This window comes from Panthera leo, chromosome B4, assembly GCF_018350215.1.
Source record: "Panthera leo isolate Ple1 chromosome B4, P.leo_Ple1_pat1.1, whole genome shotgun sequence".
NCBI classification, from domain to species: Eukaryota; Metazoa; Chordata; class Mammalia; order Carnivora; family Felidae; genus Panthera; species Panthera leo.
The window spans coordinates 89349996-89372973 of record NC_056685.1 but is presented as its reverse complement, the minus strand read 5'-3'; the positions used below and the strand labels follow the sequence as shown (position 1 = coordinate 89372973).

The 22978-nt window shown below is 37.5% G+C and overlaps 1 protein-coding gene and 1 long non-coding RNA gene across 4 annotated transcripts in view; one reads left to right on the top strand and one right to left on the bottom strand.

Annotated features, from left to right (window-relative positions):
* TBK1 (TANK binding kinase 1) overlaps positions 1 to 22978 on the bottom strand; it is a 50051-nt gene that overhangs the window by 10751 nt on the left and 16322 nt on the right. For both annotated transcript variants that reach the window (XM_042947069.1, XM_042947070.1), the window contains exons 6-12: positions 17287 to 17447; positions 14500 to 14610; positions 9320 to 9499; positions 6892 to 7088; positions 6078 to 6136; positions 5127 to 5218; positions 576 to 677 (exon numbers count right to left, since the gene is read on the bottom strand). In XM_042947069.1, the coding sequence (XP_042803003.1) occupies positions 576 to 677; positions 5127 to 5218; positions 6078 to 6136; positions 6892 to 7088; positions 9320 to 9499; positions 14500 to 14610; positions 17287 to 17447 (902 nt within the window). The remainder of the gene's footprint in view (positions 1 to 575; positions 678 to 5126; positions 5219 to 6077; positions 6137 to 6891; positions 7089 to 9319; positions 9500 to 14499; positions 14611 to 17286; positions 17448 to 22978) is intronic.
* Positions 35 to 21395, top strand: LOC122224783. Of its 2 annotated transcripts, none has more exons than XR_006204933.1 (3): positions 35 to 521; positions 9367 to 9478; positions 20992 to 21395. It is a non-coding gene; the product is annotated as an uncharacterized LOC122224783 (long non-coding RNA). The 2 variants fall into 2 exon arrangements; XR_006204934.1 differs by lacking the exon at positions 20992 to 21395 and adding an exon at positions 17270 to 17357.

The window sequence follows — 22978 nt, the reverse complement described above, 5'->3', positions numbered from 1 at the left end:
TACTTATAAATTTTTATACAAAATATAAAAGACAACTTAATTTCCAACAGTCTTACGCCATGATAATGGTCAAACTACTAGATTACAGATTGGAGGTCATACTGAATTCAATTATTATATTTTCTCTGCAGTACAAATAATACAGCCTAAAAAGAGAGAAGTCTAAAATATTGTTTCAAAACAGTCTCAGGGATAAGATTAATAAGTAAGAGTAAACTAAAAGTAATCCCCAAATTCTACAACTACTAAAATACAGTTCTAGAACACCTCTTCCCGCTTCCTTTGTTGACTGTAGGTTCTATATCTTCCTATTCAGAGTATCTGCTTTGCAAAATTAAAAACTGAGACGTTTCTGTCAGATTACCTCTTCCTTTGTAAGGGGAAGGAGAAATGCCGCCAAATGTTCACTTCGTACTGAGACAACTAAATAATTTTGGCTTTGTGAGGAAGTAACTCAATCAAAAGTGGGGGCTCGACTCAAACACTTGCACAGCATGTTCTACTACGCCAAGGATAACGACGTAAGTGAATGTTTAACATTTTCACCACTATTAGTAAGGAAGTAATCTACTTACACTTTCACAGTTTTTTCAATGTTTCTGATGCAGAAATCCAGTGTGATCACAACTTCTGTCTTTTTGTGAACAGTTTCATTATAATCATCTTTAACTAATTCTCTAAAAAATAATAATACCCTCATTAGTTTACCTAAGGAATGATTTGTTTCCTCTTGTCCATCACTAATTACACTGCTGTTACTACTCTTCAGACAAGTTTATTAACAGTCTTATATTATGAAAGCCAATTCATTTTTGTCCCCCTTGGCCTGAGTCTCACCAATTCACTTTTTATTACTGAAAGCATCTCTGTGACCCTTATACATATCTAGGGCACGGGCCATTAGTTACTACTTATTGGGTTAACAGTTTAGAAATCTAAGGCATTAAAATTATATTAAACAGTGTAAACTAAACTACAATCATACAAATAAGCCATATGTGTTATGCTTTATACCACCAGAATTAATTTTTACTGCTCATAAATTATGATCTCTGAAGAAGGAGGATGACATAATTAATAATAAAACTGGAGGGCTTTTGGTCTACACTAAGGGTCAACAAACTAAGGCCTGATGTTTGCTTTTGCTAAGAATGATACTTATATTTTTAAAGGCTGTAAAAATAAATAAATAAATAAATAAATAAATAAATAAATAAATAAATAAGAGACCTTATATGGCCCACAAAGTCTAAAATATTTACTAACTGGCAATCCCTATCAAAATACCACCAAGCATTCTTCACAGACCTGGAACAATCCTAAAATTTGTATGGAACCAGAAAAGACCCCGTATAGCCAAAGCAATCTTGAGAAAGAAAATCAAAGCTGGAGGCATCACAATTCTGGACTTCAAGCTGTAACCATCAAGACAGTATGGTACTGGCACAAAAACAGACACACAGATCAATGCAACAGAATAGAGAACCCAGAAATAGACCCACAAACGTATGGCCGGCTAATCTTTGACAAAGCAGGAAAGAATATCCAGTGGAAAGAAGTCTCTTCAGCAAATGGTGCTGGGAAAACTGGGCAGCGACATGCAGAAGAATAAACCTGGGACACTTTCTTACACCATACACAAAAATAAACTCAAAATGGATGAAAGACCTCAATGTAAGGCAGGAAACAATCAAAATCCGAGAGGACAAAACAGGCAACAACCTCTTTGACCTCAACCACAGCAACTTCTTACTTGACATGTCACCCAGAGGCAAGGGAAACAAAAGTGAAAATGAACTATTGGGACCTCATCAAGATAAGACGCTTCTGCACAGAGAAACAATCAGCAAAACTAAAAGGCAACTGACGGAACGGGAGAAGATACTTGCAAACGACATATCAGATAAAGGGTTAGTATCCAAAATCTATAAAGAACTTATCAAACTCAACACCCAAAAAACAAATAATCCAGTGAAGAAATGGGCCAAAGACATGAATAGACACTTTTCTAAAGAAGACATCCAGATGTCCAACCGACACATGAAAAAATGCTCAACATCACTCATCATCAGGGAAATACAAATCAAAACCACAATGAGATACCACCTCACGCCTGTCAGAATGGCTAAAATTAACGACTCAGGCAACACGACTATTGGTGAGGATGCATAGAAAGATGATCTCTTTTGCATTGTTGGTGGGACCACAAACTGGTGCAGCCACTCTGGAAAACAGTATGGAGGTTCTTCAAACAATTAAAAATAGAACTACCCTCTTACCCAGCAATTGCACTACAGTACAGAAAGAGCCCAAATGTCCATCAATAGATGAACGGATAAAAGAGATATGGTGTATATATATATACAACGGAGTACTACTCGGCAATCAAAAGAATGAAATCTTGTCATTTGCAACAATGTGGATGGAACTAGAGTGTATTATGCTAAGCAAAATAAGTCAGAGAAAGATAAATATCTTATGATTTCACTCATATGAGGAATTTAAGATACAAAACAGATGAACATAAGGGAAGGGAAGCAAAAATAACGTAAAAACAGAGAGGAAGATAAACCATAAGAGACTCCTAAATACAGAGAACAAGTTGAAGGTTGGTGGTGGGGTGTTGGGTGGGAGGAAGTGCTGAGGGGGTACTGGGCATTAAGGAGGACTCTGGGATGAGCACTAGGTGTTACTAAGTGATTAATCACTAAATTCTATTCCTAAAAAAATATATTTTGATTAAAAAAAATTAACAACAAAGGAGTATGAGAGACAGGAGCTCAAGTTCATAGACCACCAGAGGCTTTCTTTGGTCACTCTCTGTCTCTTTGGATCCTTTTAATTTTGGTTAATTAGCAGGGCAAATATCCCCCATAGTTAGCGGCAGAGAGCTGTATTTCTAATACAAAACTGTTGTGTTTGAAACATGGAACAGATACAGATTTCAAATAAAGTCCTTTATTGGTGGAAAAAAAAAAAGGGAAAAAAAAATTACTAACTGAAAAAGCTTGCCAGCAGTGGTCTACATTAAAAACCATTTTCAGGGTGCCTGGGTGGCTCAGTCAGTTAAGCATCCGGCTTCGGCTCAGGTCATGCATGATCTCACAGCTTGTGGGTTTGAGCCCCACATCGGGCTCTGTGCTGACAGTTCAGAGCCTGGAACCTGCTTCGGATCCTGTGTCTCCCTCTCTCTGTCTGCCCCGCCCCTGCTCTTTCTCTCTCTCTCAAAAAATAAACATTAATTTTTTTTTTTAATTTTTTTTTAACGTTTATTTATTTTTGAGACAGAGAGAGACAGAGCATGAACGGGGGAGGGGCAGAGAGAGAGGGAGACACAGAATCGGAAGCAGGCTCCAGGCTCTGAGCCATCAGCCCAGAGCCTGACGTGGGGCTCGAACTCACGGACCGTGAGATCGTGACCTGAGCTGAAGTCGGACGCTCAACCGACTGAGCCACCCAGGCACCCCCAAAAAATTTTTTTAAATAAAAAAATTAAAAAAAAAAACCCATTTTCAAAAAAAACCCCAAACCCAAAACCAAAGCAAAACAAAAAACTATTTTCTCATGACTTATTAAACCAAAAGTTAATAGGTAAAAGGAATAAAAGCTTCACGGAGCAGTGACTGTGGTACATAACAAGAACAAGAGAACATGAGAGCTGTTAGTTACAATACCACAAAAGTAAATGGAGTCAACACTCAGATTTTTCCAGAAATTATTTAGTAAAAACAAAAAGCCTTCTTAATGGAAAGAGAAAAGCATAGGCTTATAAGCTGGATATGTGAACACCTAAAAAAAACCCCATAAATTTATGAGTTTAACAAAAAAAGTGTCATTCTTTTTTCTTCTTAAAGCACCAGCAGAATGAGAATGATGACATGCTTTCGTAAGAAGGGAAGGATAGGCGTGAGGGAGGTACATATAAACTGTCACAAGCAGTAGGCCAAAGAGCATTATGATCCCAGGGAACATGAGGCCATTGCTGTGTGTGTATAAAATTCAAAAGCCTTAAATGATGGTGTACAGAAACTAGAGGCATGATGTTCAAGAGAGACCATTTATTCTCCACTTCTATCAGATGGAAAGAACATCTACAAATCATGAAAAGTAAAAAAAAAAAAAAAAAAAAAAAAAAAAAGGGGGGGGCAAATCATATTCATCCACAAAATATTTCTTAGAGTCACTTTCAGGAAAGATAATACTTAATTAATCAATATTCTGACCCAGAGTAACTATATTAACATGATTTACTTAAAAAAAAAAAAAAAAAAAAAAAAAACAGCTCTTATTGCTTGTCAAGGTGAGTGTGTACTCCACTGTATAATTTATTATACATTTATATGAAGTGTCTCGAATAGGCAAATCTATATAGACAGAAAGCATATGAGAGGTTGCCTGGGGCTAGAATTCTAGAACAAGTCCAGACTATCGTGGATTACAACAATGCCAAAGGCCACCCACCAAGAGAGTGAAATGACAGCTGAGTCAAGTCCTTGGAAAAAGAATTCATTTACCATCACCCTGTACTACAGTGTGGCATAAGTTTTAAAATTCAGATACTATTTGTCCTATGTATCTTACAAGTTGCTGCAGGAATCAAATAAAAAAATAGTTGCTAAATGTTTTGTACACCAAATGTGAAACAAATGTATTATAATATTACAGAAGGGGTGCCTGGCTGGCTCAGTAGGTGGAGCATGTGACTTTGGATCTTGCGGTAGTGAGTTCGAGCCCTACACTGGGTGTAGAGATGACTTAATAAAATCTTTAGGAATGAGCCTGGGTGGCTCAGTCAGTTGAGCATGTGACTCTTGATTGCACCTCAGGTCATGGTCTCACAGTTAGTGGGATCGAGCCCTGTGCTGGGCTCTGCACAGAACATGGAGCCAGGTTGGGATTCTCTCTCTCCCTTTCTCTCTCTCCCTCTGCCCCCTCTCCTGCTCCCATTCTGTCTCTCTCTTTCTCTCAAAAAAATAAAATTAAAAAAGGAAAGATAAAATCTTTAAAAACCAAACCAAACCAAACAATAAAAAACCCCAAGCACTTGATGCTTCTTAGTCTGAAGAGGTAAAGTATCAATGATGGAGTGGTTACCACTCATTTTCAAATTTCAGTCTATTACTTACATCAACCATCGTATCCCCTTTCGCATTAATTCCTGATAAAGCAGCAAGGTATTGGCAATTTTACAAGCATAACATACAACTCCTGTTATTGCCTAATAAAGAAACACAAATGTCAGTATTTGGTGCAAATTGTGGCACAGGATAAGAAAAACTTTTACAGAAAAATTTTCAAGCTTATATATTTTTATCAGGTTAATTTAAAAACACAAACTACCAATTTCTAAAAGCTAAGGACAGATACAATAAATATTTCAGCCTTAACATGATAATGTTAAACATGTTCTGTCTCAATAGAGAAAATTTTCTTAGGAATTTAACAAAAGATATAAAGAAGAAAAGAGGGGTGCCCAGGTGGCTCAGTCAGTTAAGCGTCTGACTTCGGCTTGGGACATGGTCTCTCATGGTCTGTGGGTTTGAGCCCTGCATTGAGCTCTGTGCTAACAGCTCTGAGCCTGGAGCCTGCTTTGGATTCTGGGTCCCCGCCTCTCTCTCTTTGCTCCTCCCCCACTCATGCTCTGTCTCACTCTGTCTCTAAAAATTAAATAAATGTTAAAAAAAAAAAATTAACAAAAAAGAACAAAATAATCTGCATTGGGTAACAATTTTTTTTTTTGAACATTATATTTTTGAGAGACAGACAGGGATAGAGCATGAGCCAAGGAGGAGCAGAGAGAATGGGAAACACAGAATCGAAGCAGGCTCAGGCTCCGAGCTGTCAGCACAGAGACCGACGCAGGGCTCAAACTCACAAACTATGAGATCATGACCTGAGCCTAAGTCGGACATTTAACCGACTGAGCCACCCAGGCGCCCCTGCAATGGATAACAACTTAAATGAATAATTTCCTAAATTGTATAGGCGTATGTAAAGATAATACATTTTATTGCTTCCATTGTTGATAAGATAATTTTAATTCAGATGTTTACATAGTAACTTAATTAAACACTAACCTTAGCCATGCTAGCATCCCCATCTAAATCGTAACGTGGATGTACTTTAGGAAGGGAAACTGAAATATGAAGTAAAAAAATTAAAATCAGAAATAAAGTATTTTGAATAAATTACTATTGCTTTTATATAGCAATCTCTAAATTAAACATTAACATCTACATTACCCCCAAATTAAACATTAGTAACAAAACTCTTTTATGTTCTTTCCTGGTTAAAAAAAAAAAATCACTTGAAGCAAAAATGCTCATTCCTTAACAACTAAGAAATTACCCAAAATATTTCTAAGGAGTTTAGTTCTTTTCTTAGATATATTCCAATACAACACAAGCTCAATGCTTCTCTTTAAATCTAAATCAAATCCCAAAGATCCAAACAGAAAAGTAAAAATCTGGGTAATTTTTTTTTCACCAGTACAATTAATAATTTAAGATTCCAAAATGTAGATCTAATTTTTCATAGACTCCAAAGCCTGACAAAGTGTCCTATTCACAGTGGACACAATAAATATTGGCTCAAACTTGTGATACAAAAGGTTATTTTGAATGTTAGTAAAATACTAAAAGCAGAGAGCTACAGTAAAGTATACATGACAAACTACCATTTTATGACACAAAATATTTAAGGTCAAATTATGTTCCTATAAGGCTTTTCAATTTTATTACTAGTCTCATTCAACTTATTTACAAAATTTTTAAGTTTTTGAAAATTCTACATTACTGTCATCATCAATCAACTTTATGAAGATGCCAACATTTTTACAGGTCATTTTTTTTTTTAATGGCTATGAAGAACACTAGAAAAATTCCAACTTACTTTTCTCGTATATCAATCCTATGGTACTCAGAGGTTCCCGACTCACTACAAAGATGGGATTTTCCTCGGTAGTTTTAGGAAAATGCTGTGCCAGTCTTCCAGGTTCTATAACTAAACGTCGTCCTTCATATATAAGTTCTTGATTTGAAGAAATAATTTTGGTTTGTTTATATACCAGTTCATGAAATACAGTAGCACTGTGTGAGAAAAATGCAAAGGGACAACATTACTGGGATGGAGTAGGAAGTAAATCTGTGTGTGTGTGGGGGGGGGGAGGGAGGTACAACATTTCTTTCTAAGAGATACTTCAGATCATGGCAGGTCTATAGAAACACTGTTTTGTTGATGTGGATACTATAATGTCTATCAAACTGAAAATTGCACAGACCTGTCTATGCAGTAATCCATTCTAGAATACTTTTATGTCTGAACACCTATACTGAATATGTATAAGATACAGGATTCTTCATGTTGAATAATGGGGAGCCAACATAACACAGCACTTTAGAGCAAGGACTCTGGATCAGACTACGTGGGTTCAAATTCCAGTTATACTGACTTGCTGAAACACCTTAAGTTACTTAACACCTCTATGCTGTTTCCTCATCTATAAAACACAAGCGATAGTACCCACCTCACAGAGCTGCTGTGAGGATTAAATGACAAAGAACTCACAGTGGTATCTGTGACGTGACTATAAATATTTGTTGAATGAATTAATACAACCAGGTATTTTCAAAATGATGTTTTAGGGGGAAAAGTAGATTCTCCCTAAACAGATCTATGCAATCAAAGAGACATTTCAGTGGAAAGGCTGTGATCTGGCTCAGGCTTGGGTGGGCTTTTTAATGTTCACATATGTTCTTAAAATGAAATAGTTGCCAACACCTAACTCTGACACAGATTTATTCACGCTATTACATAACAAAATAAAGATGAATAATACACATTTAGTCTAATTTTATATTAATATTATTTTATTCATTATATTGTATTCTTTTATGCTTATATTAACAGTATATTATACATATTACATATTAGTACCTAAAATATTACTTTATCTAATTAATTTTATTCCTGAATACATTAATTGCCAGTAAAGGTTTTATAAGATATCAGAACTGCTATCTGACTCTTGTCAAAACAGACATTAAGGCACGCAGAATGGGTGTAATGTTTTTTCCCCTTCATTTTATTTTTATTTTTTTCAGTACAAAAGGTGTTTTTATTATAGCACAGGGACAGGACCCGAGGGCAGAAAGAGCTGCCCCCTTCATTTTAATTTTTTTTTAACGTTCATTTATTTTTGAGACAGAGAGAGGCAGAGCATGAACAGGGGAGGGGCAGAGAGAGAGGGAGACACAGAATCTGAAACAGGCTCCAGGCAGGCTCCGAGCTGTCAGCACAGAGCCCGACGCGGGGCTCGAACTCACGGACCGTGAGATCATGACCTGAGCTGAAGTCGGACGCTTAACCGACCTAGCCACCCAGGCGCCCTGTGCCCCCTTCATTTTAAAGAACATTTGAGGTCACTGTAGACTGACATGCAGTTGTAAGAAATAATACACAGTGATACCATATACCCTTCACCCAGTGTCCCCCAATGGTAACATCCTGCATATGATATATTATTATACTATATGAATAGTGTATGTATCCTATCCAGGATATGGATACTGATATAATCCACCTATGATATTCAGATTTCCTTAGCTTTACATGTAAGTGTGAGTGTATTTAGTTAAATGCAGTTCTATCACATAGGTAGATTTTTTTTTTCTAATATAGGTACAATGTGTTTTTGTTTAGGTAAAACAAATGATTACTTCTCCAGCACCTAATAAGGGGTTTATGCCACATATGCAAATAATAACTATGCTAGCTATATTTAAGACTTATGCTTTAATGTTTTTTAAATGATAGGATAGTACTTGTAAATTTTTTTTTTTTTTTTTTTTTTTGTAAGTCGGCTCTATGCCCAACATGGGGCTTGAACTCAGGGTCACATGGTCTACTGACTCAGCCAGGTGACCCTGACCATAATACTCTTAATAAAACCTAGCCCATTTATGGATTTGTGGATGTTATTTGTGGTTATGTGATTATGTAAGAGAGAAGGCACAGAAACAAAAATAGTCTTGTAAAAGTTGCAGTTTAAGAACAAGCTAATTTACCTGTATATTTTATAAAAGTAGAAAATTGATCTTTTTACTCCAAAAATAAGCAAAAAAGAATTTAGTAAACACTCAAACATAATTTCCCATCCAAGTACTAACCAGGCTCAAACATAATTTCCTAAGTGAGAAGTGGGTAGGTACTTTTAGAGAAGCTGAGACATCTTTTCCATTTCCTCTTCTAATTTAGGAAGATAATTACAAAACAAAACACAACATTATGATACAGGATGAAAACATAAAGAGGTACTTACGTATTGTAGCTATGAATATAAATCTTATGAGCTGTCATTTGTTGCAGTGAAAAAACATGAATTATCATCCGATGAAGTATATCACTAGTTTCTGCAAAAAACTGGTCAAAACCCCAACACTTTTCCTGATCTGCCTCAAGGATGTTTGCAAGAACAGGGGTAAGTAGAACTTGAAGGCCCCTAAAATAGTATTGAGAAAGTTACTTGAAGAGTGAATGTTACATTCTGTCCAGATACAAAATCATAATATTTACCAACAAATCAAAGGAATTGCTATTACTTAGATTAATTTAAGATTTAAAAAAATCTGCCAACTTTTCAGAATGTCAGGTAACCTTGGTTTAAAATTACCTGTCAATGCATCAGGAGTTATGGTATTTTTTGAAAAGTTTGTTTGTTTATTTAGAGAGAGAGAGAGAGAGAGAAAGAGAGAGAGAGAGAGAATATTCCAAGCAGGCTCTGTGCCACCAGCACAGAGCCTGATGTGGGACTCAAACTCACGAACTGCGAGATCATAACCGGAGCTGAAACCAAGAGTCTGACGTTTAACCAACTGAGCCACCCAGGTGCCCCTGGGGTTATGGTATTTTTATGTTAACTTATCTTTTATTGATTATTCTCTTTGATTCGTCCCTTCCCAAGTTTTCTCATTTTCCAAACACAATCTATATATGTATATATACATGGCTATCCAGGTGAGATCAGTTGATTAGAACCAGGCAGTTATGAGGATAAGATAATGGTTTAATTTCAGGGTTTTTAGTGTCGTTTGGTTTTTTTTTTTTAAAGTTTATTTATTTTTGAGAGAGAGTGTGAGAGTGAGGGAGGGGCAGAGAGAGAGAGAGAGAGAGAGAGAGAGAGAGAGAGAGAGAATCCCAAGCAGGCTCTATGCTAACAGCACAGAGCCCGATGTGAGGCTCGAACTCCCGAACCATGAGATCATGACCTAAGCTGAAATCAAGAGTCAGATGCTTAACTGACTGAGCCATCCAGGGCCCCCCCCTCCACCTTTTTAAGAAAGAGTTTATTTATTTTGAGAGAAAGAGAGAGAGAATGGGGAGGAGCAGAGAGAGAGGGGAGGGGAGAGAGAATCTTAAGCAAGCTCTGTGCTCTGTGCATTTAGCAGAGCTTGAACACAATGAGCCGTGAGCATGACCTGAGCCGAAATCAAGAGTTAGATGCTTACCTGATTGAGCCACCTAGGCGCCCAAGGTCAGGCATCCCTTTAATGTCTATTTGTCCATCTACTTATCTAATCAATCTATCAATCTATTTATTTATTTATTTTTGAGAGAAAGTGCACGGGCCTGAGCTGGGAAGGGGCAGAGGGAGAAGGGGACAGAGGATCCAAAGTGGGGACTGTTTCCACAGCAGAGAGCCTGATGTGAGGCTCAAACTCAAGAACTACGAAATTCAGACGCTTAACTGACTGAGCCACCCAGGCACCTCTAATGTCCTTTTAATATGCTTCTCCAATATATAATTTTTTTAAGTTTACTTATTTTTGAGAGACAGAGACAGAGAGCAAGCGGGGGGGGGGGGGGGGGGGGGGGGGGAGGGGGGACACGCAGAGAAACAAGGAGAAAATCCCAAGCAAGTTCCTTGCTGTTAGTGCAGAGCCCAATTTGGGGCTCAATTTCCCAAACCATGGGATCACGACCTGAACCAAAATCAAGAATTGGAAGCTTAACAAACTGAGCCACCTAGGGTGTCCCTCAAATATATAATTTTTAATGCTGAATTTATATGCCTTTTGTAGTATACTGCTATTTTTTTTGAAGTATACTTCTTCAGTAAGTAAAATTAATGTAATTGTCTGACAATCAATTAGTGCCAATTCAACTAGAGATAATCTTTGACTAGTAGGCTTAGGTTTTTTTTTTAAGTTTTAAAAATGTTTTTATTTATTTCTGAGACAGAGAGAGACACAGCATGAGCAGGGGAGGGGCAGAGAGAGAGGGAGACACAGAATCTGAAGCAGGCTCCAGGCTCTGAGCTGTCAGCAGAGCCCGACGTGGGGCTCACATACTGTGAGATCATGACCTGAGCTGAAGTCAGATGCTTAACCAACTGAGCCTCCCAGGCGCCCCTTGTAGGCTTAGATTTAAAAAAAAAAAAAAAAAATGGAAGGACCTTTTTTCTTTCTCATGCTTTCAATGAATTACACAATATATTCAAATAGACTCTCAATTATGGAATTTCAAATAGTTTTAAAAATATATTCTTGGGGCACCTGGGTGGCTCAGTCGGTTAAACATCAAACTTCAGCTCAGGTCATGATCTCATGGTTCATGGGTTCGAGCCCCGCATAGGGCTCTGTGCTGACAGCCTGGAGCCTGCTTCAGATTCTGTCTCCCTTTCTCTCTCGGCCTCTCCCCTACTTATGCTCTCTCTCAAAAATAAAAAATAAACATTAAAAAAAAAGTAAAAAAAATACATTCTTGACTATATAGCAGACACTGGAAAAAATCTTTGTTAAGAGTTTTTAAAGTAGGTAGTGGAGATCTTATTTTTTTTTTTTATTTTGGACAGAGAGAAAGAGAGTGCACATACAAGCGGGAGAAGGGGGCAGATGGCAGGGAGAGGAGTGGAGGGAGAGAGAATCTTAAGCAGGCTTCATGTTCAGCGTGGAGACTAACACACATGGCCTAGAGCCATGACCTGAGCCAAAATCAAGAGTCGAATGTTCAACCGACTGAGTTGCTCAGGTGCCCTAGTAGTGGATATTTTAAGTTTTGACTAACAGGTATCTATTCTCCCTCCTTTTGTAAGAGAATCCATACCTCTCCTCTACTATCTCCCTGTGCAGAGATGGGCATGACAGCCAGGTATGGTTATTATGGTTAGTTGGAGGTGAGCAGGTGATAGCATGCAGGTTAGTGAAGTGATAATCAACCTAGAAGTCTTTGCTCAAACTATCAGGCAAGAAAGTCTGTCTTCCCACTGGGCTTTCAAAGCTTTGAGAGTGTGAGTCTGGGAATGGTAGCAGCCACCTTGCGGCTGACCTAAAGTAAAAACAAATCAGACAGAAGCAGACCTGAACAATTTGAAGAGACCAAGTCTTGATGACACAGTCTGAGTCCAAGGATTCAGCTGGGCTTTGAGTCACATACATATGTATACTTTTAATTACAAGGCCAATCTATATCCTTCTTTACTTAAACCAGCTGACTTAGGTTTTTCTCCCTTGTTATCAGTCTTGGCTAATACATATAAGAAGTGATGGTTATCTTTTTTTATAGATGCTTTATTTTTGATAGTCGTTTTCACTGCTGATTTGTAGTACTTGAAGTCCTTACTATTAAAAAAACCCCGTAAGATTATATGATATGTTTTCTGTTACCTAAGCAATTTATATCAAAGAATTTATAATTCAGTATGCTCAAGACTAATTAGGCAGGTTAAGACCTGCTACCCTCCTGAAATATGTAATCTGTAGTTCAGATTGTCAAATTACTGATTCTAAGTTTCAGCAATTATTAAAAAGCCAGTGTTCCTGATGCCTTTACATTTTATGTTTTGCCTGAGATTCCAAAAATGAGTATTTTCTAAATCAAAAGTTAACACAAATCACTATGACAATATGCAATTTCTGTTCCCGAATGAAATGAATGTCTCTTCATAATGCTGGCTGCATGACCCAATTTTGTTTTGGAGACTTCTTTAAACAACACACAAAAATGAAACTGTCAGAATAGTTTTCAAAAATGATTTTAGAATTAGAACTCTTAGTTTAAATGAATTTCGCAGACATTGAAATATAAAATGATAGGTGATATTTTATTAGCTTATATAGATGATTTAAATAATAATATTCAATATTTAAAATATTAAATATTTAAATTCTTTCTTTTTTTTATATGTAGAAAATCATACAAAAAGCACCCACAAATTATAATAGGTAGTTAAGCCAGTAAATCATAACCTGTATTACTTGTGGATTATATAACTGCCATACTCAGGAAAAATGGAAGTTAATTCAATAATCAGAAATTCTATTCTTTCTTCTTTCTTTCTCACTCTCTCTCCTTCTTTCTGAGAGAAAGAGCGTGCATGCACGCATGAGCAGCAGAAGGGCAGAGAGGGAGAGACAGAATCCCAAGTAGGCCCCACACTGTCAGTGTGGAGCTTGATGTAAGGCTTGATCTTATGAACTATGAGATCATGACCTGAGCCACAATCAAGAGATGGATGATTAATTGACTGAGCCACCCAGGAACCCCAGGAATCAGAAATTCTGAATATTGATGAGTGTTTTGGCTTTATTTCCAGAGTAAAATCTAAAATAATTTACTCTCTACTTCTAATTTCTTTCTCCTTAAATTTTTCTTTGTGATAACAGAATTCATGTCTGACAATAATAACGTTTCTGAGTTCTGGCTACTAAGTTAAAAAAGACCCATCTGAACATTTGGAATGCTGAAAAATGTAGTAGAAAACTATTAATTCTTACCTTTTCAATAATATGAGTACTTTTTAAAAATGAAGATAATACTAAATTTCTCGAGTGTTTGGGGCACCTGGGTGGCTCAGTAGGTTAAGTGTCCACTCTTGCTTCCAGCTCAGTCATGATCTCAGGGTCATGAGATCGAGCCTCACATCAGGCTCTGTATTGAGCACAGAGCCTGCTTAAGATTGATTCTCTCTCTCTCTCTCTGCCTCTGCCCCTCTCTGCCACTCACTCTCTCTCTCCAAAATAAAAAAATTAAACAAAACTAAATAAACTTCTTGAGGGTTTGTTTTTTAGAACTCTAGTTATTCCTATCTGTATCACCATTCCTATCTGTATCTAGTTATTCCTATCTGTATCATCTGTATCTGTATCACCATCCATCAATATGGATGATCAATATAAAAGATACAAAGGTCTCTAAGCTGGATTCCTACACTGGACAGAATTCTAAGACTAATGATTAGCAATCCTGAAAACGTATGCCTTCTGCCCTAACAGACCTCTGGCAAAATTACGCATATAGATCAGAATCCATCTTTACATTGCCACAAAGACTAAAATCACCTATCAAAGCACATCTAAAACATAGTAAAATCTTAAAAACAACAACAACATAGAAACAAAAAAAACCCCAAACCAAACTACACTTAAGTATCTGTGACTTTACTCATTGAAGATCCCAAACACCAAAGTGCAAAAAAAGAAGAGCTGCATACACCACACTGACCGAGAAAGACTGCAAGAAATAGGCATGTCTCCACTCCAGTCGATTGGTCCATTTTCTGCTTTCTGTACTCCAGATATTGCACCAGAAGGCTTTCCAGTAATTATTTTATACCTTGGGAGGAATAGATGGAGAATAAATTAAGCAGTTCCTCATTGCAGAGCCTATCAATGGGCTTTGCAAAAATATTTCCTCAGTTGCACCTACAATTATCTACTAGACGAAACTTTGTGATTGATGTTCAGAGGATCCATAAAACAATCAAAATACTTTGAATCTGACTGACTGAAGTAGAATAGTGGTTGTACGATTATTTTATATATGCCATAATTAATTTTCATTGGGATCTCAGAGTGCCATATAACAGCAGCTTGATGTTCACAACAAAAATATTAATTTTTTCCATCTGAAAAAATCGAGCAAACACAAAAAAAGTTATGTTACAGAATATCTCTAGGCCATTAAAATCCCTTTTACCCAAATTATCCACAGGCAGTCAACTGGACTGTGAAATCACTGCAGAATGAACAACAGCCTGATTTTTTTTTAAAGAAGACAAAACTATACACAGCATAGTATCAGAAAGATTCTTTGCATACTGAAAAAATATATACACATACAGGAATAGGTGTGTGTACCAAAATTAAAAGCCAAATTGAATTTGATCCTTGAGGTAGGTGATAAAAATAAAGATGACCGGAAGAAAGAGATGGATGGGGAAGCAAAAGAATACTATAAAAGATGCAGCAAGTCAATAAAAGCAGCCTCTTAGGTTTCAGCACTTTCCTAAACAAAACCTGAGAGTGAGGGAGAAATAAAAGTTCATGCCTTCTGGAATACTTTCATCCAGGTGAAAATGTGAAACCTAATATAGCTGTCTTCGATGAATTTATAGATATTATTTTGGGCATAATTTTTTGTTTGTTTAATGTCTACATAAATGTGCTCTGAGAAAAATCATTTTTTCTCTAAAAAGTACAACAAACCAGTAGTACCACTGATTTGGATCACTTGCCTCTTTCCTAAAGAGGCAGCTGGGGTTTCGGCCTTAACAGAGTTTTCACAGAAGAAGGAAATTAATAAAAATAAGGTACACTCACATGAGAAAGGTCTGACTGTGGAGGAGTAAGTAGAGATATGTGAGTTTCATGCAAGAAAAAAGAAATGAATAGAATGAAAACAGAATCCTTAAAGGAGTGCTTAACATTCTTAGAAAAGCTTTACTAATGTTGATAAGATCCATATAAAAGTACATTGACAACATGTAAATGAGACACTGAGGGGGCAACACAGCTATAATGTGAGGCAGATGCATCCTTTGATAGTAAAACAGGTGTTATTACTACTTCAAGCACCTCTCAATGTTCATTATCAGTGTTCCCCAAAACCAGAGTTTCTGTGCATATAAAGAAAGAAAACTCTTCTAATGGTGTATCTGTGCACATGATGACAAAGTTTTCAGGTATTTCTAGTTGCTGATGGGTCACATGTTTCCTTTATTAGGAAGCATCATGCTTTTATTTAATCCATTTTTAGGACAGCAAGAAATGCCTCAAAAGCTTTAAAATGTATGTACGACAATAAAAACATGGTAAACTATTAGGCGCAACTTATGTTCAATGAGAAAAACACAAATTTACTCTCAGCCTTCATTAATGAAGAGATTTTACAAAATGGACGCTGCTGCAAAAGCAGGCTCAAAATGATGTTACACCAAAATCATCACTATAGTAATGGATGTCTTCTTCCCATGAAGAGGTGCTCTGTCCTTGCTGAAAACAGGTAGATATCCAGGTTTTAGCAAAAGCCATTATATCAGCTGGTTTTACCTCCTGAAATCAACAAACAGAAAAATATGCTTCTCCCTCAATTTCCTGAGATGAGATTAAAGACTGTATTTTTACAGTTGTGATTATTTAAGTCGTGTTTGCTTACAAAAGGCCTGGTCAAATATAAAGGTCTGAGGGAAAAGGTAAGATTTAAAGAATGATTGGATACACTGGGCTGTCAGTGAGTTACTGTCCCCAAACATTCTCTAAACAACATTCATAACCTCGTAAGTTTATGTGTGCGTGGATTGGCTGTTTCTCAGGAAGCAAGGTCATTCGCTAATTTCTCTCACAATAAAAAGGTGTGTGGTCGTGTACAGATGTTATATAATAAATTTCACATCTAGAATTCCATCTCTTTTCCTCCATTATTTGGTTTACAACAGTGATTTTACACACAGCAACTATTTTCTAATAATTATGGCAAAACATAAAGGTATAATGTACTAGTAAAATGCATTCAGTCTTTGGACTGAAACCACAACATTAGAAAAAAATTTAATAGTATATTAAATGTTATTTTTGAAATGATAAAAGAAATCAGATCAGTTCAGGGTAAAAATTTTATTTCTTTTACATCTGGTAATGGTTCTGGTACTCCACAGAAGTACAATTTTTTTCAGTTACATAAAAGAAAATCCCTGGTAAGTAGTACACAAAAAGAAATAAACATATATAACATTTCTGAAATATAATCCAGAAAGCAGTGTATTTTTAATGATGGGCCAAAGACTGGATGCCATTTACACTTTGTACGTAAGATATTTTAACACAATAAGAAAAATTATGCCTAAGCACTTTATAAGGCTGCACTCTTATTCAAAACCAAATAGCTTAAAATATCAGAAATGATGGCTAAATCAATTTTCATTAGCATATACCTCTAACATATGACAAAACAAAATAAAGCAAAAGTACACTTTAAAAATTATTTCTAATTTTAGATGGAGAAATCACTTACATCACTTCCTTATTCCTACGTGGCCCTTCAAATGGTCTGAACGGCAGTGATCCAGTAGCTGCATGGTAAAACGTTACCCCAATGCTCCAAAGATCAACTGTTGCTCCGTATTTCTTCTGATGATCTTTTCTTAGCACTGCTCTCTCATACATATCAGGATGCTTAAAAAAAAGGATGAAGGAACTAACTTGTGTTCTATGGTATTACACACAAATGGGTATTTAATAATGCCTACAAAGTCCTTCATATTTCCCTAATAATTTCACTTTCCCAACCTGAAAAGACTACTTCATGTCGTCTTTTCCCTCCTCAAACCTCCAACACCACCCTCTTTTGACTCTCAATTTCAATGACCTCACTTTGTCTTTCAATGAGGAAATGTAAGCAAAAGAGATCAATTCTCCCTTATGCTTTTTACCAAACACCAACCTTCTTGAATGTGTCTAGACTCTAGGCCTACTTTCCAGTTATGATGGAACTAGTCCTATCAAGGGCTAACTTTTCCATCTGTGCTACGGAACCCATACTACTAATGTCTCGCCAATTCCAGAAATCAATTCCTGCAATTACCCTTTTTATTTTATGCATCAATTTCCTCCTACTGGATCAGTCCTTTTAGCTTACATACATGCTTTAAGATCTCCTATTTTTTAAAAACCTAAATTGATCTCACGACCCTTTCTAGCTATGACCCAATTCTCTTTCCCACGATAGCAAAACTTCTCAAAGTAGCTGTCCACACTTATAACTACCTTATTTCTTCATCTCCCAAGGAGGCCTATGGTATTAATTACCCATATACTTTAACTCCCAAAACTATTTCCTGCCCTGAGCTCCAGATTCACATATTCTACTGTTTTCCTGAATGTCTAAAAAGTAGCTCAAACTCGGGGTGCCTGGGTGGCTCAGTGTGTTGAGTGTCTGATGTCAGCTCAGGTCATGATCTTTCAGATTGTGAGTTCGAGCCCTTCCATCGGGCTCGCTGCTATCAGTACAGAGCCTGCTTTCCATCCTCTGTCTCCCTCTCTCTCTCTACCCCTTCCCCACTCACGCTCTGTGTCTCAAAAGTAAATGAACATTAAAAAAAAAGTAGCTCAAACTTCACATGTCCAAAATAGACTCTTCTTGGTCTTGCTCTCAAACCGGTTTCTTACTAATCTTTATCCCCTAAGTAAGCTGTACCACCATGTATCCAGTTACTTATTCCCCAAACCTATCAGGTGGCCTTGACTCCTTTTTTCTCATCTCTTAAATGCAATCCATCAGAGCAAGTCATAAGGACTCCAAGATAAAAATTAAATTTTTTAGAATTATTTCAGAGGACTAGTCTGACTGGGTTGATTGGGGATCTAGTAGGCCAGACAAGTAACTAATATGATGTTAAACACATGACTTTAAGTCCAGAAGATGCTACACTACAGATGTATGGAGTACAGATAAATTCTTTTTAATTAAAAAAATTTTTTCTTCAATGTTTATTTTTGAGAGACAGAGAAAGACAGCGTGAGTGGGGGAGGGGCAGAGAGACAGGGAGACAGAAAAACGGAAGCAGACTCCAGGTTCTGAGCTGTCAGCACAGAGCCCATTGTGGGGCTCAAACCCACAAGCCCTGAGATCATGACCTGAGTCGGATGCTCAACTGACTGAGCCACCCAGGCGTCACCCACCCCCCCACCCCCCCCCGGCAATTTTTTTTAATGTTTGTTTATTTATGTTAATTTTTTAAATGTTTATTTTTGAGAGTGAGAAAGAGACACAGTGCAAGTGGAGGAGGGGCAGAGAGAGAGGGAGACAGAATCCAAAGCAGGCTCCAGGCTCCAAACCATCAGCACAGAGCTTGAACCCATGAACCGGGAGATCATGACCTGAGCCGAAGTCAGACACCAAACCAACTGAGCCACCCAGTCGCCCCTATGTTTACTTGTTTTTGAGAAAGAGAGAGAGAGAGTGTGTGTGAGCAGGGGAGGGGCAGAGAGAGAGGGAGACACAGAGTCCAAAGCAGGCTCCAGGCTGTGAGCTGTCAGCACAGAGCCCAACGCAGGGCTCAAAGCCACAAACCTCAAGATCATGACCTCAGCTGAAGTTAGACGCTTAAACGACTGAGCCACCCAGGCACCCCTGGAGTACAATAAATCTTATATGACATGGCTTAGCAGCTTACAGGTCTAGACAGAGATTCTGACGGACATTTAGTTCTGCAGAATACCACCAGAAGTCATACTTGCTTAGCCTCCTGACATCTGCCTTCACAGAAGTTACGCACCGAAACTTTAAAATTCTTGGAAGATAAAGCTACAAGAGTGTACTCAGGACCAAAGTAGAGTCATCATCCAAATAAAAACAAATGCTTTACGACATTGTGGCATGTGGCTGTGGCCTAAGAGACTGGGAATGAATGCAGGTAACAAACACTATGGGGAGGGTGCTTCTAAATGATGTGGTCTGTGAATATGACTCCAAAGGGTCACCATCCCTGGATTTTCTGTGTGTATAGCAGGGTGGGAGGTGGGGATGGGGGAATCACTCTTTTGGGAAATACATTTTAACGAGAAATCAAGAGGTGATTAGCATGAGAGGTTTGAAGTGAGTGTCTAAACAGATGTCTACCAGATATATGGGGTCTCAGTGGTTTTGCTGGTTCTGTGGCACAGCATATAAACTACTATCCAAAGAAGCACCAGCCAGACCTTTGACACAGTAGCTGGTACTCAGTGTTTAAATGGTGATGTGAACAGACCAAGAGCACCTGTGTATGCCTGATATCCCCTACCACACGAGGGTGCCAAGCTGGGAAAACAAGATACAGTGTTTCTAGAAGGAGACAGGGAAATTTCCACAAAAGGTGCAATAAATAATTCTCCCACAGAGTGACTAATACTGGCTTAATATACGCTGGTTACACATGATCTCTGCTCATTGGCTCTCTCCTGAATGTGCTACTTGTGTTTGTGTAGGGCTTCATATTGTTGGGCCTGGGCCTCCACATCTGGAATAGGAACATGAGAAGAAAGCTACTGTAAAGCTCTCAGGTTACATTATTAAGATATCCATAACAGGGGCGTCTGGGTGGCTCAGTCGGTTAAGCATCCGACTCTTGATTTTGGCTCAGGCCATGATCTCACGGTTTGTGGGATCATGCCCCACGTCGAGCTCTGTGCTGACAGCATGGAGCCTGCTTGGGATTCTCTCTCTGCCCCTCCCCAGCTTGTGTGCATGTACTCTCTCTCAAAATAAATAAATAAATATTTTTTTAAAAAAGAAAAAAAAAAGATATCCATCATATTGAAAATGGTGGAAGAAAGAATGTTGAAATTTTCTTTGGACTTTTACAAACAAAGGGGAGAAGATTTAACATCTGGTCTAGGAATTCCGAAATGAGAAAAATTTTCATTTAAATATAAATACTTCTAGATTGCTGAGCTTCAGGCTATTATTTATCTCTTTTTATAACTTCTGGTATGCTGTATACGAAAATAGGGCTGGGCATAATCTGAAATAGGAAATAGATTAGAGTAAAATTTCAGCCTAGAGTACAGCATGAACTTGGGAGTTAATTTAATGTTTTGTTTTTTTCCATTTTAAAAGTCTGTTAAGAGGCAAAAGTTAAACAATGATCCTAGGATATGTGAAACATTAATAGTTGATAGTGGACGATCAGCTTCATGAAGGCTGGTGTGTAATGGCTGTTTGTTTTGCTCATCACAGTTACCGGGAAGGGCTACCGGTATTTAGTGGGCAGAGACTAGACGGGAAAGACATCCTGCTGACTAGGGAACAGTTCTGAAAACTAAGCTTCTGATATCCAGCATGACTTCTGAATATTCTGCCAGACATTTGTGGAGGTGGTAAGTCTATTACTCCATCTTATAAATAAATGTAAAATATTTTTGTACACAAAGTATTTTTGTAGCTACAAGAATGTACCTTTATGTAAATCTATTTTGTTTAGTTACAAAATACTAAGAATTATTCACTGGTTTGGAAAATCCTGTCAGTGACACCACCACTTGTGATGTGGGACTCATTAACAGAACATACAAGTTATCACTGCACTTGCGCTGGAAATGATAATACGTGCAAGTGTAAGCATTGGATTATTTAATTTGTCAGTAAAGTTATTCCTAGACTTTTATATATTAAATATCTCTGATATTTATTATAAATATTTTCTTTTATATTATTATTGAGGTGATATGCCATTCTCTTAATTAGGCACACGAGTTGATTATATCTAAGAATTTCATTTCAAGACACTGAAGGGAACACTGTAAAACATTTACTACAAAAAGGAAGTGACTGGGGCGCCTGGATGGCTCGGGTGGTTGAGTGTGTCTGACTCTTGATTCTGGCTCAGGTCATGATCCCAGTGTTGTGGGATTGAGCTCTGCGTTGGGCTCCAAGCTAAACATGGAGCCTGCTTAACATTCATTCTTCTCTCTCTCTCCCCCTCTCCTTTCTTCCCTGTCTCTGCCCCTCTCCCCTGCTGGTGTGTGTGCTCGCTCTCTTAAGAGAGAGAGAGAGAGAGAGAGAGAGAGAGAGAGAGAGAGAGAGAGAGAGAGAGGTGTCATACAGAGTTGAAACCACTAGGGTTGTATGTTGTGATGTTATGGCTGGCCTCTGCTTATATCTCCAACTTCAACTCCTACCCCCCCCCTCCCTTCACTCATTAAATTCTGCCAAACTGCCATCCTTTCTGTTTCTCAAACTTCCAAGGTCATTCTTGTTTCTAAGCCTTTGCAGTTCCTGGTTCCCTCTGCTTGTCATGCTCTTCCCCCAAATCTTTGCATGGCTTGCTTCTTTTTAATCATCTAAGTGTCACTTAGGATTGAAAGGAGGCTTTCCCTAGCTATCTTTCTCCTGCTAGTTGTTGTTAATCTTATTACTTTATTGTCTTCCCAACACTTTAATTACCTGAATTTATCTTATTTACTTATTATTAACTATTTCCCCACTAGAATGTGGGTTCCCTAGGAGCAGGAATCGTGTGCATGCAGTTCACGGCTGAAGTTCCAGGGCCTACAACACTGCCTGGCACACAGTAGGCACCCCATAGATATTTGTTGGATGAATCTAATCCATTTGTAAGTTTTTGTATTAAAAGATTATCAAAATATAACTAAAAATTAATTTGGGGTTATATACTGTTATATATAACAGTATATACCAAACAACTTAAGACACTAAATTCAGGGCAGACTTAGAATAATATGAATAAACCTATAGGGGCAGTTAGATTTTATTCTCCATGTTATAAACTACAATGGCAGAATCTAATTGGAAAAAAGTCACAGAAACCAAGACTTTTTTTTAAAGTAATCTGTATATCCAACAGGGGGCTCAAACTCATGACCTCAAGATCAAGAGTCAGATGCTCTACTGACCGAGCCAGTGAAATGCTCCCATAATCTAAGACTTTTAAGATAAAGTCCAGAGCCATGAGCAATTAGTGATAGCTATATATTATAAACTTCCTGATTACATGTCAAACGTACTGACTTTTTGTTTTAAATTTTTATTAGTGAAATATAATTGACATACATTGTTATATTAGTTTCAGGTGTATAACATAGTGATTCAACAATTCTATACATTACACAAAACTCACCACAGTAAGTGTAGTTACCACAAAGGAAATGAAAGCAAAAATAAACACTAAAATAAAAAGCTTTGCACAACAAAGGAAACCACCAAC